Genomic DNA, 16,786 nt, shown 5'->3' on the forward strand with positions numbered 1-16,786 from the left:
TGCAGTGTGTGCACGATGGTGCCACGTTACCGAGATTAGCTGCATCAAAGGGGCATTGTTGGGGTCATTCGGGTCGAGCTTGGACTCTGCTGCCCACTTGGCCAACTTTTTCAAGTCTGTCAGTCCCGATGTGCCGATGGACGAGATGGCATCTGCTCTCTTCAAAGCACTGGAAAAGAAGTTAATGCCGTGAGATGGGCTTTTTCACAGAGCACTTTGCCTCAGGCCTGCAAAATCCCAGGGACGGCACTGCCTAAGGAGGCTGTTATGTCTAAGGGAGAAAATCTGATCATAAGGAAGGAGTTTTGCCGTTTTTCTTTGCTCGATGACTGCTATTAAATACGTTTTGGGGGGTGCCTGGGTGGCTCGGTCGGTTAAGCGTCTGACTCTTGATTTTGGCTCAGGTCACGATCTCATGACTCAAGAGTTGAAGCCCCACATCGGGCTCTGTGCTGACAGTGTGGAGCCTGCTTGGGATTCTCTCTCTCTTCCCCTCCCCCTGCTCACTCTGTCTCTGTCTCAAAAAAATAAATAAATAAACATTAAAAAATACATGTTTCAGGGACCATAGAGAAGAGTGAATGGTAGAAGAAAATACTTGCACACCACACATCTGATAAGGGATTAATGTTCCAAGTATATATGGAACTCATAACTCAATAGCAATAACACAAATAATCTAATTAAAACACGGGCAGAGGACCACAAATAGACGTTTCTCCAAAGAGGACATCCAGATGGCCAATAGACACGTGAAAAGATGCTCAACCGCACTTGTCATCAGGGAAATGCAAATCAAAACCACAGTGAGATATCACCTCGCACCTGTCAGAATGGCTACAATAAAGAACACAAGAAATAGTAAGTGTTGGCGAGGATGTGGAGAAAAGGGAACCCCCGTGCACTGTTGGTGGGAATGTAAATTGGTGCGAACACCGGAAAACAGTCCGGAGGCTCCGCAAGAAATTAAAAGCAGAAGTGCCATGTGATTCAGCAATTCCGCTTCTGAGCATACACCTGAAGGACACAAAATCGCTGTCCTAAAGGGGTGTCTGCGCCCCCATGATTATTACAACATGATTTATGAGAGCCAAGACATGAAAACAACTGAAGTGCCCCTCAGTGGGTGAGTGGATAAAGAAAACGTGGGATGTCACTCACCATAAAAAAGGAGGAATCCGGCCATTTGCAACAACATGGACGGAGCTCGAGGGCGTTGTGCTGGGTGAGATAAGTCACACAGAGCGAGGCAAATAAGGTGGGATCTCACTTATATCTGGAATCAAAACCAAAACCCAAAACCAAAACAAAACTTGTAGAAACAGAGAACGGGTCGGTGGTGGCCAGAGGTGGGGCGGGAGAGGCGGTGGCCAAAGGCGGTCAAAAAGTCCAAAGTTCTAGTTATACGATAAAGACGGTCCAGAGATCTAATGCACAGTTGACAGTACTTCACTGCACATTTACAAACTGCTGAGAGAGCAGATCTTAAAAGTTCTCACGGCAAGGAAAGCACAACTTGCAGCTACGTGTGGTGATCGATGTAAGGTAGACTTACTGTGATTATTTCACAATATATCCACTTATCAAATCATTACATGGTACACCTTAAACTCATGCCATGTGTCAGTTATATCTCAATAAAACCAAAAAAAGAAAAAGGAGTATCCCTACAACCCTGCCCAGGGCGTAGAAGTGTCCCGAGTCCCTGGATCGGGGCCAGTGAGAAGGAGCCTGCGCATTCGGTTCAGGGTGCCCTGAGAGCCTCACTTCCCACTCACCTGGGGACCCCTCGTAGCTGAGGCCAAAATACAAGAGGAAAAAACGGACGCACAACGGATTGGGACACGACTGAATTCCCAGGAGGCCAGTGCTCTCAGCACCTTTGCGTCAGGGCTTTGTTAATGGAGCTGTGTCTCTTGCCGCTCACATTGTGTTCTACCTCCTCTCCTGAAGAGTGGGAGCTTTCGTCCTGGGTGTGAAACTCAGTGGAATGAGGACAGAATGCCGAGGCTCGAGGCCTCCTCTGTACGTGACCGCCCATCTCCTGACTGAGGAGGTGCTGACCAGATGTTCCTTGTTCTCGTCACAGGGACATCGGAATCGGGACGGAGAAGGCAGAAAGGGAGCGGAGCCTGGCCCGCTCTGTTTCCCCTCATGTCGAAAATGACAGTCTGTGACTTACAAACTGTCTTCTTGATGATCAGGATAAGTCCTTTTATTTATTATTATTATTATTTTTAAGTGCTTATTATTTTTGAGAGCGGAAGCACAGCAGGTGAGGGGCAGAGAGAGAGGGGGTCAGAAGATCTGAAAGTGGGCTCCACACTGAGGGCAGAGAGCTGATGCAGGGCTTGAACTCACAAACCTCGAGATCATGACCTGAGTCCAAGTCTCATACTCGACCAACTGAGCCACCCAGGTGCCCCAAGTCCTTGTATTTTATGGTGGAGGCAACGGAGGCCCAGAATGGTTAAAGATGAACTCAAGACCCATCTGTTGGGGCAGGACAGAAGCCAGACTCGAACCCAGGCCACCTGGCCCCCATAGTCCAGGCTGCCTGGACAGGGACCAACCACAAGGAGGTGGGGCCTGCCTAGGGGTAAATAGGTGAGGTACAGAGTGCCTAAGGATCTAGCAATCAAGGGAAAGAACTGACAATAGGGACCTTTATATAACCAGAAGGTTCTATGACAATCATCATTCACACTGAGGACCACCTATACGCAATCAGAGGCTCTGCATTTCCCCCCCGTCTATAAAATGAAGAAAAAGAATACTTGAAGAATGAAGAATGAAGAATGAAGAATGAAGAAAAGAATACTTCACAGAGTTACCAGAGAGATTAAACAAGGCAAAATGCTTTTTGCTGTTTCTGGCACTGCTAAACATCTAATATTTATTAGGCTATTAATATTTTAATCTTTACCGCAAGTACCATAAAAAACCAGGAAATTACTAGCACATGAGAAAAAAGGGAAAGAATGTGATATTGCAAGCTTCCCACCCGCCCCCCGGATATCATTAATGCAAACACATTACTCATCAATTTATTATAGACACATCACCTTCTAAATCCAATGTTCTGCTGTGACAGTGGAGGAATCAAAGGGATCCCGTTTTCTCCAATGGCCCATGCCACGCTGTTGGACACTTTCCCCGAGGTCATGAGAATCAGTTGGTTGCTCCCATCAGCTTCAAATGAGAAGGGCATTCCTAGGGAGACACCAGATTACACAGACGCTGTTTAGAAAAAGGGAGCGAACCCAGTCTTGGTGAGAAAGCAGACACTATACAAATGGAAGAGAGGATAGGGCTGGCAGGACAGAACACATAATTCACAGCAGCGGCACTGAAATTCTTCAGGCAATGATGTGCAGAATAGGCCTCTTGGTTCCCTCTCTGACAGCAGGGTGTAGAGGTGACAATGAATGAGGCACTTTGGAGTGGGACCATTGGGTGCATATTCTGGTTCTGCCGCTTAACAGCTGTGTGACCACAAACAGATGACCTAACTTCTCGGAGCCTTAGTTTCTTTATACATAAAATAGGGATAATGATAATACCTCCTAAAAGAGATTCCTGTGAAGACACCCATTTATTCACTCATCCAGTGGATACTAATTTGAGCTTCTGCTGGGCTCCAGGGACTATTCTAGGCGCGGCAGGTGGCAGTAAAGACACAAAACTGATGAGAATCCCTGTTCTCAAGGAGTTGCTATTCCAGCAGGGGAGACAGGCAGTAAATAAGAGAAATGGGAGGAATGTATGGTTTGTTAGAGAGTGAGAAGTGTGAAGAGAAACCATAAATTAGGGAGTGTATACAGACAATGTGTATTTGGGGGTGGGTGGGAAAGGGCTGAACTTTTAGATGGGGTGGTAGGGAGGGCCTCCACAAGAGGGGACTTTTGAGTAAACGCCAGAAGAAAGTAAGGAAGTGAGACGATTTCTTGGGAAAGAGCATTTGTGGCAGGAGGAACAAGGCAAGTGCCCTAGGGAGGGAGTGCACCCGAATAAGGAGCCTTGTGTTAAGTGGGGTCTTACATGCAGATCACTTAGTGCTTGGACCACTCAACAAACGTTAGCTATTCCTAAGCTACTGCGGCAACAGTAAGCCTCACTTACTGATTTGGCTTCTAGCCATTGGAAATTAATGATAAAAAGCCTCGGGGCAGTTTGTTTAATCAAATAAAAGAAGAAAAGATTTTCAAGCACTAAAAATAGTGACTTAGGGGTGCCTGGGTGGCTCAGTCAGTTGAGCGTCCAACTTTGGCTCAGGCCATGATCTCACAGTTCGTGGGTTTGAACCCCACATCAGGCTCTGTGCTGACAGCTCAGAGCCTGGAGCCTGCTTCAGATTCTCTCTCTCTCTCTCTCTCTCTCTCTCTCTCTGCCCCTCCTTCACTTGTGCTCCTTCTCTTTCTCGCTCTCTTTCTCAACAATAAATAAATAAACATTAAAAAAAATAGTGCCTTCATGTCCTGGACTTACAGTTAATATTATTAGCCCAAAAATAATACCACTATTACACTGTAATAGCACCTTTGTGTTTTTTTCAGAGATCTTTCCTCTATATTGAACATCCACTTTAATCTTCAAAATAACCCCAAAAGACATTAAAGGGGGTATCCTTAGATTCATTTTATGAATGAAGAAGATATTTAAAGAGATTACATAATTACTAGGGTCACAGAGCTTATCAGTGTGAGAATGGGAACTAAAGCCTAGGTCCCAGACTTTTATTTTATTTAAAAATTTTTTTTTAATGTTTATTTATTTTTGAGAGTGAGACAGAAAGACAGAGCGCAGAGAGAGAGAGGGAGACACAGAATCCGCAGCAGTCTGCAGGCTCTGAGCTGTCAGCACAGAGCCTGACGCTGGACTTGAACTCACGAACTGTGAGTTTGTGACCTGAGCCGAAGTCAGACGCTTAACCAGCTGAGCCACCCAGACACCCCTAGGTCTCCAGACTTTTAGGTTGATGATTGGATTTGAGCCCCAAAGAATTCTTGCAGATAAATTTCCAAATATGTGCTCACAATAAAAAATCACGAGACACACGAAGAAACAAGCGACCATGAATAAGAAGCAACAGGATCAGACCAATAAGCAGATAGGTACTGAAATGATCAGCTACAGAACGTTAAAACAATATTTGTGATATGTTCTTAAAAATAAATGAAGTAGTGAAGGAATAAAACAATGAAATGGTTGAGAGTCCGAGGAAAGGACAAACATTATCAGAACTGACCAGACAGATTGGAAAAGAACAAAATAGAATTTCTGGAGGTGAACAATCCAATAATTAAAATGAAAAACTCAGAGATGAGTTTCAATGATTAGACACAGCCAAAGAGTGAATTCATGACTTGGAAGACAGATTTAAAGAAGTGTCACAGAATACAGCAGTGAAAGAAAAGGATAAGCAAATGCATTATAGAGGTTAAGAAACATGGTAGACAGAGTGAGAAGGTCCATTGTATATGTAATTACAATTATAGGGGATAATAGAATATTAACTAATAATCTCCCTATTATAATATTTAAGTTTTTAAAACCTTTTCAGCCTTATAAATGATCCCCAGATATATATCTTATATACACAAAACTTTGTCCTCATTTCAAATTATTTTCTAAGAAAAGATTCCTGGAAGAAGAAACTAAGGTATCAAAGGCATTTTAAAGGTCCTGATTCACATTGTCGAACTACTTTATACTTGCATAGTTTTATGAATTTATTGGCCACCAACGGTATAAAAAATGACTGCAAAAAATTGTATATCATTATTTTAATTTGAATTTCTGAAAGCAGTTTTATAATAACCTGGTTGTTTGAAAACGAAAAAAAAAAAAAGTTATGTTCAAATCTGACAGTAAAACTGTGAGCCACTGAGGATAATGAGCTTTCCGTACCACTTCCAACACCCTCGTGGTCCAGGGTCACATGCTGGTTACTGCTAAACTCCACTTCTTCAATGGGAGCCCTTCCAGTGACAATGGTCGTTTCAGGAATAGGCAGAAACACTTCTGCCAGCAAAGTGGTGCCACTGTGTCCAACTGTTTCGTATACCTGAAATCGAGGAAGAGAAACAGACAAATAAAAATAGTAAGAGTGTGCCCACTCCCAGAGTTTAGTGCATTTATCTATGTTAATCACTGTTCTAGCCCAGAACACCCATTTCCGAGTGGAAAAGCTGAGTTGTGTTATGGTTCCCATGGAGACTAAATTGCACTGTATTTGTGGCCAAGTTGTTGACATCCTGTCCTCTTGTCTGGCCTACTTTCCAGACAAGAAAGTAGAGAGAGAGAGGGGTAGAGAGAGGGGTTAATCAAAGTAGCAGTCTACCACAATTGTTTCCATTTCAAACTGATACTCAGGTTATCTGGGGGAATGGGATCCTTCCTTTTCCTGGCTTATGTTATTTCAGAAAGTGATGCCCTCAGGTGGATTGGGTGAGATAAAGCGGACATGCCACCAGATGATTTTTTATTTACACCACCTTCAAGGTCAACAGAAGTATCATACCTAGATATACTCTAGAGTATCAGGTTCAAATCTACTATTCAGTACATCTTTCAGATTCTTCCCTTCAAGAGCTCATTTTATTTGTTAGCTGCTGAAACCGTACCAGCTCCTTCTCAGACCTTCTCCCAAGCAGGAGCAAACTAGACCAACAGTGGCTCTAGTCACTGTGGCGTGTCTTATTGTAATGCCGTCACTATGAGACTAAGAATCCAATGTCAAGGCAACCATTGATTATGAATGTACAATGCAGCTTCAAGAGGAGCCTTTGTGCCATTGGATCAAATTTCTCCTGTATCCTTGGGTTATTTCTCTTTTGTGGAAGAAGATGACAAGATACCCACAGTTCTGCTGGCTTCTTTCCTGTTTTATTCTTTCCTTCCAAGAGGTCCCTGTGGCTGGTACACGTTTCTCTAAAATGCCGATTCCACTCCTTTCACTTTTACTGATCAGATCTTCATATTTTTCTACTTGTGCAATAGAGCCCCGCTGTTGCAATAGACTTGTGCAATAGACTTCCCACTTACCGATGGAATGCACAAAGATGACACTACGGACCCTCTGGACCCCCTCCACTCACCCCCTCCCCTTACAAGGCGTATGATACGAATTCTTTTCGAGGATGAAGATGAGGATGATTTTGTGCCAGGCCGCCATCCTGGCCCCATCTCCCTGGTATCCACCAGCTTGCATTTGCCACATGGCTGACTGAGCTTGGAGGGTCTACTGGGGCAAAGACAAAGACAAACACTACATAAGAACTGAACTCAGGACCCCAGACTTAATACCACTGTGAGCTATTCTTTTTTTTTTTTTTCATTAAAATAAAAAAAATGTTTATTTACTTTTGAGAGAGAGAGAGAGAGAGAGAGAGAGAGAGGAGAAAGCAAGGGAGGGGCAGAGAGAGAGAGAGGGAGACAGAAGATCTGAAGCTGGCTCTGTGCTAACAACAGACAGCCTGATTCAGGGCTTGAACTCACACACCGTGAGATCATGACCTGAGCCAAAGTTGGAAGCTTAACCACCTGAGCCACCCAGGCGTCCCTGCTGTGAGCTCTTCTAGCAGGCTGGGTGCCCTAAGAGACCTGTGATAGTCAGAACTTACCTGTGTGGAGTGGCCAAGTTCACCTAATTCAGGGCAAGCAGGAAGCCCATGAGTAAGCCACATTCTCCAAATTCATCTTTATTAGTAAAAAGATGACGTTTTGGTCTCTTTTAAAAATATCTTTTATAGGGGCGCCTGGGTGGGTCAGTCGCTTGGGTGTCTGACTTCGGCTCAGGTCATGATTTCGCATTTGAGCCCTGCATCGGGCTCTGTGCTGATAGCTCAGAGCCTGGAGCCTGCTTTGGGTCCTGTGTCTCCCTCTCTCTCTCCCCCTCCCCTGATCACATTCTGTCTGTCTCTCTCAAAAATAAATAAACATAAAAAAATAAAAAAAAATCTTTTATGGAAAATGTCAAACATAAAACCCAGAGGAATAATATACCATGAACCGAAACCATCACCTGGCTTCAAATACCATTAGCTTATGACTGACTAATCTGGTTTCATCTATACTCTCATGCCTTCCGTCTCCACCAATATTTGGAACCCAGACATCATTTCATCTGTAAATATTTCAATGTGTCTCTAAAAGATAATGATATTAAAAAGCATAGTTATAATACTATTATCACAATAGTTTCTTAGTAATGTCAAATATCAGTAAGTTTCAAATTTCCTTCAGAGTTTCCAAAAATTACTGTAAAACTTCATTTGAATCAGGATCAAAATATATTCTATACAGTGCAACTGAGTGATAAGTCCCTCAAGGCTCTATTAACTTATAGATGACCCTTCTCCCTTTTTATACATTCCAAAAAACCACTTTTTCTCTGTATTTTTATTGGCTTAGAGGTCTAATGGGAAAAGGGGTGCCATTTATTGCTTGTCTCAACCTTGCATAAGAGCCTGTGGATTTGTAATCTTACAGAGCTCAAAGACCCTCGAACAGATTGTTTTTTCTTGCACAGGAGACCTTGGTTGACCTATTAAATTATGGACTCACTAGAATAAAGTTTCAGCTTGAGAAAATGTTAGGTTTTCTTTCCTTTTAGAAATTTTTTGTTCTTTGCCAAAACTTTGAGACATCTGTTTGTACGAAGCCCGGTATGGACTTTGGACCTGGTATTTTCTTCAATCTTTAGCACATTCCTATGAAGGACGGTTTGTGGTGAAGATTAAGCAAGCCAACAGACCCAACAATTCTGGATGATGGATTTGAAGCTCCAAGAGGAGAAACTCCCCTAGCCACTCATGTAGTAATTCAAAAAGCTGGAATTTGAATCCACAACTGTTTCACTGCAAAACTCATACCTTGTTTTGCTATATCTTCCTTATGGGCCAGGGACAGTCAGAAAGGTGATCAAGTAATTAAGAATTCTTTTACAGCCAAAACGATGAACCAGAAACTATATTAAAGTTTATATTATATATATTAATATATATATTATTATATTAATATATTATTATATATATTATATGATATATAATATTATATTATTATAATTGTATATATTTATATATATTTATTATATATTATAATTATATAAAATATGTTATATATATTAAAGTTTAGACAAATTGGTGAGAAACAATGATTGAAAGAGTATTTAAAATCTGAATGAGGGGATGCCTGGGTGGCTTAGTCGGGTGAGCGTCCGGCTTTGGCTCAGGTCATGATCTCATGGTCTGTGGGTTCGAGCCCCGCGTCGGGCTCTGTGCTGACAGCTCAGAGACTGGGCCTGCTTTGGTGTTCTCCCTGTCTCTCATACCCTTCCCCACTTGTACTTTGTTTCTCTCTCTCTCTCTCTCTCAAAAATGAATAAATATTAAAAAAAAAATCTTAAATCTGAATGAAAAAAATCAAACACAAAATGAAGTATCATAAAAACAATGTCTATAATCAGAGCTTAAAGCATCACCTCAGCGTGTGCAACTGTGATCACAAGACTGAACTATTCCTGTCTCAGAATTCTTGGTTGCTCGGAACTCTCAAGAGGTTGGCTGTCTCCGCAAGAAAGGTATGCCCCGCTCACTTCAGTGCGGGTGCTTTAACTCTCTGTAAGTTGCCCATGTGTACTGGGCACCAAGTGAGACATGTGGGGAGTGGCCACCGGCCCACTGATACCCACTTATGTGCCGCCGCCCTACCCTGTGTTTTGCCTACAGAAACACTTATCCACTCTATTGAAATTCCTTGTTTAGGCATTATATGTCTTACTGGATGTGGAGATTCCTGAGGATAGGGGTCTTGCCTGATTTCTCTTGGAATGTCCAGTACTTTCCATTTGGGAGTTAATGTATTTAGAAGGGAGCATGCTAACTCTAAATAGAAGTAAGGCATTATTATTATTATTATTTTAACATTTCATTTATTTTTGAGAGACAGAGAGAGACAGAGCATGAGTGGGAGAGGGGCAGAGAGAGGGAGACACAGAATCCAAAGCAGGCTACAGGCTCTGAGCTGTCAGCACAGAGCCTGATCCAGGGCCCAAACTCATGAACCATGAGATCATGACCAAGCTAAAGTCGGACGCTAAACCGACTGAGCCATCCAGGTGCCCTTATTATTATTGTTATTGTTATTATTATTATTAAGTAAACTCTCTGCCCAATGTGGGGTTCAAACTCAGGACCTCGAGATCAAGAGTTGCATGCTTCCCTGATGGAGCCAGCCAGGAGCCCCCAGAAACAAAGCATGACATGATAAATCCATGGAATGAAATGGTTTTCTTCTCTGAACAGCTGGTAGACCTGGGTGTAGTATGGCTCTCAGATTTTCTCAGTCTTAATTTACTCCACACCTGACTGTCACTCCTCTCGCAGCCTGCAGAGGGCAGTGTGGTAGACAGGACAGGGTAGCGTTGTGTTCCAACAGATCTGGGTCTGAATCCTGACATTGACAGTAGCTTCCTGACCTTGAGCATGGCCTTCCCCGCTTTTTGCTTTCATTGTAAAACAAAGATGTTATTTAAGCCTCCCTAGAAAGGCGGTGCTGAAGTTTAGCTGACACGGATGAAAAGTCTCTTCCCTACTTATGAGCTCAATGAGTATTTATTCTTCTTCCTCTGGGCATACGATTGACAATGAGCACCTGAATTTTTATAGTACTTCATGGTTTACAAAGCTCTTTCAGAAACATAATTACACTTCTCAAGCATCTTGTTAAATCTCGCTGGTCAACTGATTTTAGTAAAGTTTATGACATAAGAATTTCTTACTTAAACTTAAACTGGTAAGATCTGTCTCTTCAAGATACTTTAATGTTTTTCAAAGGAGACAATCAGTTGCTGGGGATTTATAGGAATTTTATGGCATATTCCATATTTGTAATGAAATCATCTATATCCCCAAAGGCAAGGAGGTGAAAAGTGAAATACATTAAGGCTAAAATGTTTTTAAAAAATCAGGAGTTAACGAAGTCCTGATATTACTCCAAGTTGAGGGGGTAGAAAGGATACCAGTAGTCAGAAAATACCATTTACGACAGTAAAACGCTTCAGAAAGTGACAGGACAGCAGTATTTAGTTTAATATTTGATTCAACCTGTGTCTCTGACCTTGCGACTCTCTTACTTTCCACTTCTTCAGAATTCCAAATGCTCCAACACTCAGTGCAGTTAAGTAAGTGTGTGATTTGCTGGCACAGCTAAGGGAAAGTTTCTATATTATGTGGCTCCAATGGCTTTACAAAAACATCCCTGTAAGACTTTCATAATTCATCAAATAGTTTATTATGGAAGGACCACAAGAGTTGTTTTGGTTTTTATCCCTTGTGGGTGTGCCCTGTGCTGGCCACCCTGTTTCGTAATGACCCATAAAACATGCAGTTATTGTAGAAAGGGCATTTCTGTGGATGACAGCAGAAGCGTCCTTATTCCCGGTCTCTGGAAACACTTTCCTGTTTAATGTCAGGACAGGAAGTAAATGGGGACTCTTGGTGTTGAGTCTGTAGGACAGAGGCAATTATGAACTCTAGGGGAAATAGAGGCTTTGCTACCCAGGACTACCGTTTCAGAATGTAATTATCAACTTTTAAAAAAAATTTGTTTATTTTGAGAGAGAGTGCTCACATGCATGCACACAAAAGAGGGAGGGGCAGGGAGGGAGGGAGACAGAGAATTCCAACTAGACTCTGCACCGTCAGAGTGGAGCCTGATGTGGGGCTCGAACTCATGAACCGTGAGATCATGACTTGAGCCAAAATCAACAGGCACTTAACTGACTGAGCCACCCAGGTGCCCCTGAACGTTTTTTTTTTTTTTTTTTTAATTTTTTAAAATGTTTTATTTATTTATTTATTTATTTATTTATTTATTTATTTATTTATTTTTTAATTTTTTTTTTAACGTTTATTTATTTTTGAGACAGAGAGAGACAGAGCATGAACGGGAGAGGGTCAGAGAGAGGGAGACACAGAATCTGAAACAGGCTCCAGGCTCTAAGCCGTCAGCACAGAGCCCGACGCAGGGCTCGAACTCACGGACCGCGAGATCATGACCCTAGCCGAAGTCGGCTGCTCAACCGACTGAGCCACCCAGGCGCCCCTAATGTTTTATTTATTTTTGAGAGAGAGACAGAGCACGAGCAGGGGAGGAGCAGAGAGAGAGGGAGACACAGAATCTGAAACAGGCTCCAGGCTCTGAGCTGTTAGCACAGAGCCCGATGCAGGGCTCGAACTCACAAACCGTGAGATCATGACCTGAGCTGAAGCTGGACGCTCAACTGAATGAGCCACCCAGGGGCCCCCCCCTCTTTTTTTTTAAATAAGGAAAAATGGATTCCATCTGACCAAGCCAAAAAAACACCCACAATCTTTCCACACTTTTCACCCTGCTCTTTCCAGATGGCATCAGTTATACTTAATGCTCGGGTGCAATGCTATTTTCAAAAAATCAGAAAATGGGCACCCTGGTTGTTTTTTCCTAAGTCAGGGTGCCAACCTCGGCATTGCTGACAATTCCTCACTGTGGTGAGCTGTCCCGTACAGTGTGGGATGTTCCCCAGAATCCCTGGCCTCCTCCCGTTAGAGGTGCCACCAGCTCCCCGCTTGGTAGAATTAAAATGTCTCCAGACACGGCCACGTGTCCCTGGGGTGCCAAAGTCACCTCTGTTTGACAAACACTGCTATGAGCAAAATGAGTGCTTGTGTGTGTGTGTCTGAAAGTGGAATGTTATGGAAAACATGACAGGAAATATAATTGACTTACATTCAAGTGTTCAAAAATTTTTCTGTTGTCTAATGCAGGGCAGCAATGAATTCAAAATAGCAATTACATCCACGGCTACCAACTCAAGATTATGTTTTTTAAAAAATGTATTATTGGGGGTGGCTCAGTTGGTTACATGTCCAACTCTTGATTCCCGCTCAGGTCATGATCCCAGGGTTGTCAGATTGAGCCCCGCTAATGTGCTGTCCGCCCAGAGCCTGCTTGGGATTCTCTCTCTCTCCTTCACTCTCTGCCCCTCCCCCATTCACACATGCTCTCTCTCTCTCTCTCTTAAAATTTTTTTTTTAATGTTTATTTATTTTTGAGAGAGACAGAGACAGAATGCGAGTAGGTTAGGGGCAGAGAGAGAAGGAGACACAGAATCTGAAGCAGGCTCTAGGCTCTGAGCTGTCAGCACAGAGCCTGACGTGGGGCTCAAAATCATGGGCTGTGAGATCATGACCTGATCTGAAGTCGGACACTCAACCGACTGAGCCACCCAGGCGCCCCTCTCTCTCTCTTAAGATAAATAAACTTTAAAAAATGTATTACTGAACTTTAATTAACATACAATGCTATATTAGCTGCAGGTGGGTATATAACCTAGTGATCTGACAATTCTTTTTTTTAAATTAATTTTTAAAAAAATTTACATCCAAGTTAGCATGTAGTGCAACAATGTTTTCAGGAGTAGATTCCTTAATGCCCCTTACCCATATACCCATATAGCCCAGCCCCCCTCCCACAACCCCTTCAGTAACTCTGTTTGTTCTCCATATTTAAGAGTCTCTTCTGTTTTGTCCCCCTCCTGTTTTTATATTTTTGCTTCCCTTCCCTTATGTTCATCTGTTTTGTCTCTTAAAGTCCTCATATGAGTGAAGTCATATGATTTTTGTCTTTCTCTGACTGATTAGTTTCACTTAGCATAATACCCTCCAGTTCCATCCACGTAGTTGCAAATGGCAAGATTTCATTCTTTTTGATTGGCAAGGAATACTCCATTGTATATATATATACCACATCTTCTTTATCTATTCACCTGTCGATGGACATTTGGGCTCTTTCCATACTTTGGCTATTGTTGAAAGTGCTGCTATAAACATTGGGGTGCATGTGCCCCTTCAAAATAGCACACCTGTATCCCTTGGATAAATGCCTAGTAGTGCAATTGCTGGGTCGTAGGGTAGTTCTATTTTTAGTTTTTTGAGGAACCTCCACACTGTTTTCCAGAGTGGCTGCACCAGTTTGCATTCCCAGTGATCTGACAATTCTATACATTACATAATGCTCACCGTGGTAGCAGGAGTCACCATCTGCCATCACACAATGTTATTACAATATTATTGACTATGTTGTATTTTTCATTCCCATGACTTATTTATTTTATAAATGAGGTTTGTACATTTTTTAAAGTATTTTTCCTTGCAATTCTTTTTTTTTTTTAATTTATTTATTATTTATTTTTGAGAGAGAGAGAGAGAGAGAAAGAGTGTATGAGTGAGGAGGGGGCAGAGAGAGGGAGGGAGAGAGATTATCCCAAGCAGGCACTACGCTGTCAGCATAGAGCCTGATGCAGAGCCTGAACTCATGAAACTGTGAGATCATGACCTGAGCTGAAGTCAGATGCTTAACCAATTGAGCCACCCAGGCGCCCCTGGAGGTTTATACATGTTAATGCCCTCCGCCTATTTCTTCTATCTCCTCATTCTTCTCCCTTCTGGAAACCACCATTTTGTTCTCTGTATTTAAGGGTTTGTTTCTGTTCTCTCTGTTTTGTTTTGTTCATATGTTTGTCCAACTCGGGATGATGTATGCAATTATTATTACTTCTATTTGGAATACTGTTTGCTTTAACTCAACAATCTGGGGAAGATTTACCTGCTAATGGTATTTAGAATTGTACAGAGAAGATGAACCTTACAAATGTAGGGACATTCATATAGATAAAAAAACCCCCAACATTCCATTTATATTGCATGATTTTAAATCATGATTCTCTGCTTTTAAAACAGAACAGAACAAAGCAGAGCAGCTTCCCATCTTGCACTTGGTAGTGCTGGATCTGGTACAAGTGGCTGCCTTTCAAGCTTGGCTGCTTGTGATGTTCACGTGTTAGTCACCTCATGGTCGATGTCCCCATTTCCCTCAGGGTCGCATCAAACCCTTCCTAGTCTTGTGCCCACAGACTCCCTTCCTTCGCTGAAAAGGTTGGGGGCATCTGACGTGGGCCCCTTCACAGCTCTGCCCCCCACCCACCTCCCCTGTGTCATCATGCCCACCCCAAAAGAACTTCCTGTCAAGTCTTGACCCAGATTCAGGTCTGGTCCCCCTCCCCACCACTTTCTTTTTTATTTTCAAAGTCACCAGTCTTTTCCGCACTGGTTGCTTTTCTCACGACTAACAAACATGCTGAAACCGACTACACCCTAAAGTAAACCACCATCCCTCTCCAATCCCTGATTCGTTTCCCTCCTCCCCTTCTCTGCCAAGCCTCTGGGAGGGAAGCCCTCTTTTGGTAACTTCATTTTTTTCTCCTCCTGCCCCACTGGACCTTAGTCACCAGCTCCTCTTGCCATTTCCCCACTGCAGTCTAATTGCCGTGCCAGGGACCAGGGACTCCTGTTTTCCGCCAAGCCTCGTGCAATGTCTCTGCAACAAGACGCTTGGTGGATGGAACGTACAAGCTGCTGGTGCGTGCGGCCTGCTGAGGTCGACATGAGAGCGGGTCTGGGCACTGGGCCCGGGCCCTGCCGCTTTCTGGCTGCGTGACCTTAGAGCAGGTATACTTAAGTTCTCCGCATTTCGGGATGGCGGGGACAATGATACAGCTCCTGTGCGACTGTCGTGAGGACTGAGTCTAGACACAGAAGGTGCCTGGCATATTGTAATTGCTCAGTAACCATTATACTAGATATTACTAAATATCCACACAACTCAATATGCAGTGATGCCTGAGGCTGTTTTCTGAGACTTCTCCCCCCGGAAGTGGCTCTCAGAGCGCGGAGATAGGTCAGATTTGAGACTTGGCTCTTTGTTACCATTATCCCCAATTAAAATGGTGAAATGAGAGTACAATTTAGAGTCAAACAGTCCCGGGTTTGAATTCTCTTCTGCCTCCTGACCTGCTTGGTGATGTAGTTACTCAGGATCTCGGGAGCTCATGGGGAGAATAATAGTACCTGTGGTTTTCTTTCGGGTAACATCAGATGGCGTATGTGAAGAAGCTGGTCTTGGGGTAGATAATCAGTAGGTGTTATTTCCCAGAGATCTTCTCCATGTTTGCGGGCCCCTGTCCCATCCAAACCCACATCCTCTTACATGTAGATGACCTTATCTTGCTTGCCCCATGCACGCTGTCCCACCACAGACGTCACTGTCCTTTCTACCTGCTCTCGGCGGCCTGGCTCCATGTAATTGAGTAGATAAATATGTGTGCGTAAAAAAAAAAATATCTGTTTTGGACTTACGTCTACAAAGGACCAATAACAACCACAGAAGTGAGCTGGCTAAGGGCTAACGAAGACACTTCTCCAAATAGGACTGTGTTCCCCACTCGGATAGTGCGGTTCTGTGGACGGGCCACGGAAATCAGGAGTGGACGTAGGAAGGAACTCAAGTAACTGCCAGCTCAGTTAAAAGGGAAAATCCCCTGAATCAGTCCACATGCCAAGAATATGAAAGCTCGAGAGGATTGATTCATAAGGAAAAATAATAATGCTAAAAGACGTAAGCATCACCCAGCAGAACCACATGATAGTTGTTGGTTTGGGCAGGTGGGGGGACAGCGACAGATACAGATGTGAATGATAAAGAAATGAAGGTGATCGTTGCAAAACTATTTTATTTTGAAATTGGATTTCATGTTTTTGGAAGGCCAAACATTTGTTGTGGAAAGATCTCAGTTGCGGAGATTTTTAGGACCTTTCTGGAGGGACTCTGGGCCTTCTCCCCTGTCCTGAGAAGTCCAGCCTCACCCACCCCTTGGGGACAGCTGTGGCTCGACTCCTTTGTACTG

The 16,786-nt window shown here is 43.1% G+C and overlaps 1 protein-coding gene across 10 annotated transcripts in view; it reads right to left on the reverse strand.

The window, feature by feature from the left end:
- The window catches only part of CC2D2A (coiled-coil and C2 domain containing 2A), a 147,977-nt gene that overhangs the window by 49,469 nt on the left and 81,722 nt on the right, over positions 1–16,786 (reverse strand). For 8 of the 10 annotated variants that reach the window (XM_058723055.1, XM_058723054.1, XM_058723047.1 and 5 more), the window contains 4 exons: positions 5,911–6,067; positions 3,066–3,213; positions 1,162–1,221; positions 31–169 (listed from right to left, as the gene is read on the reverse strand). In XM_058723055.1, the coding sequence (XP_058579038.1) occupies positions 31–169; positions 1,162–1,221; positions 3,066–3,213; positions 5,911–6,067 (504 nt within the window). The remainder of the gene's footprint in view (positions 1–30; positions 170–1,161; positions 1,222–3,065; positions 3,214–5,910; positions 6,068–16,786) is intronic. The other 2 variants (XM_058723049.1, XM_058723051.1) reach the window with 1 other exon arrangement.

Source organism: Neofelis nebulosa, chromosome 3 (genome assembly GCF_028018385.1).
Source record: "Neofelis nebulosa isolate mNeoNeb1 chromosome 3, mNeoNeb1.pri, whole genome shotgun sequence".
NCBI lineage: Eukaryota > Metazoa > Chordata > Mammalia > Carnivora > Felidae > Neofelis > Neofelis nebulosa.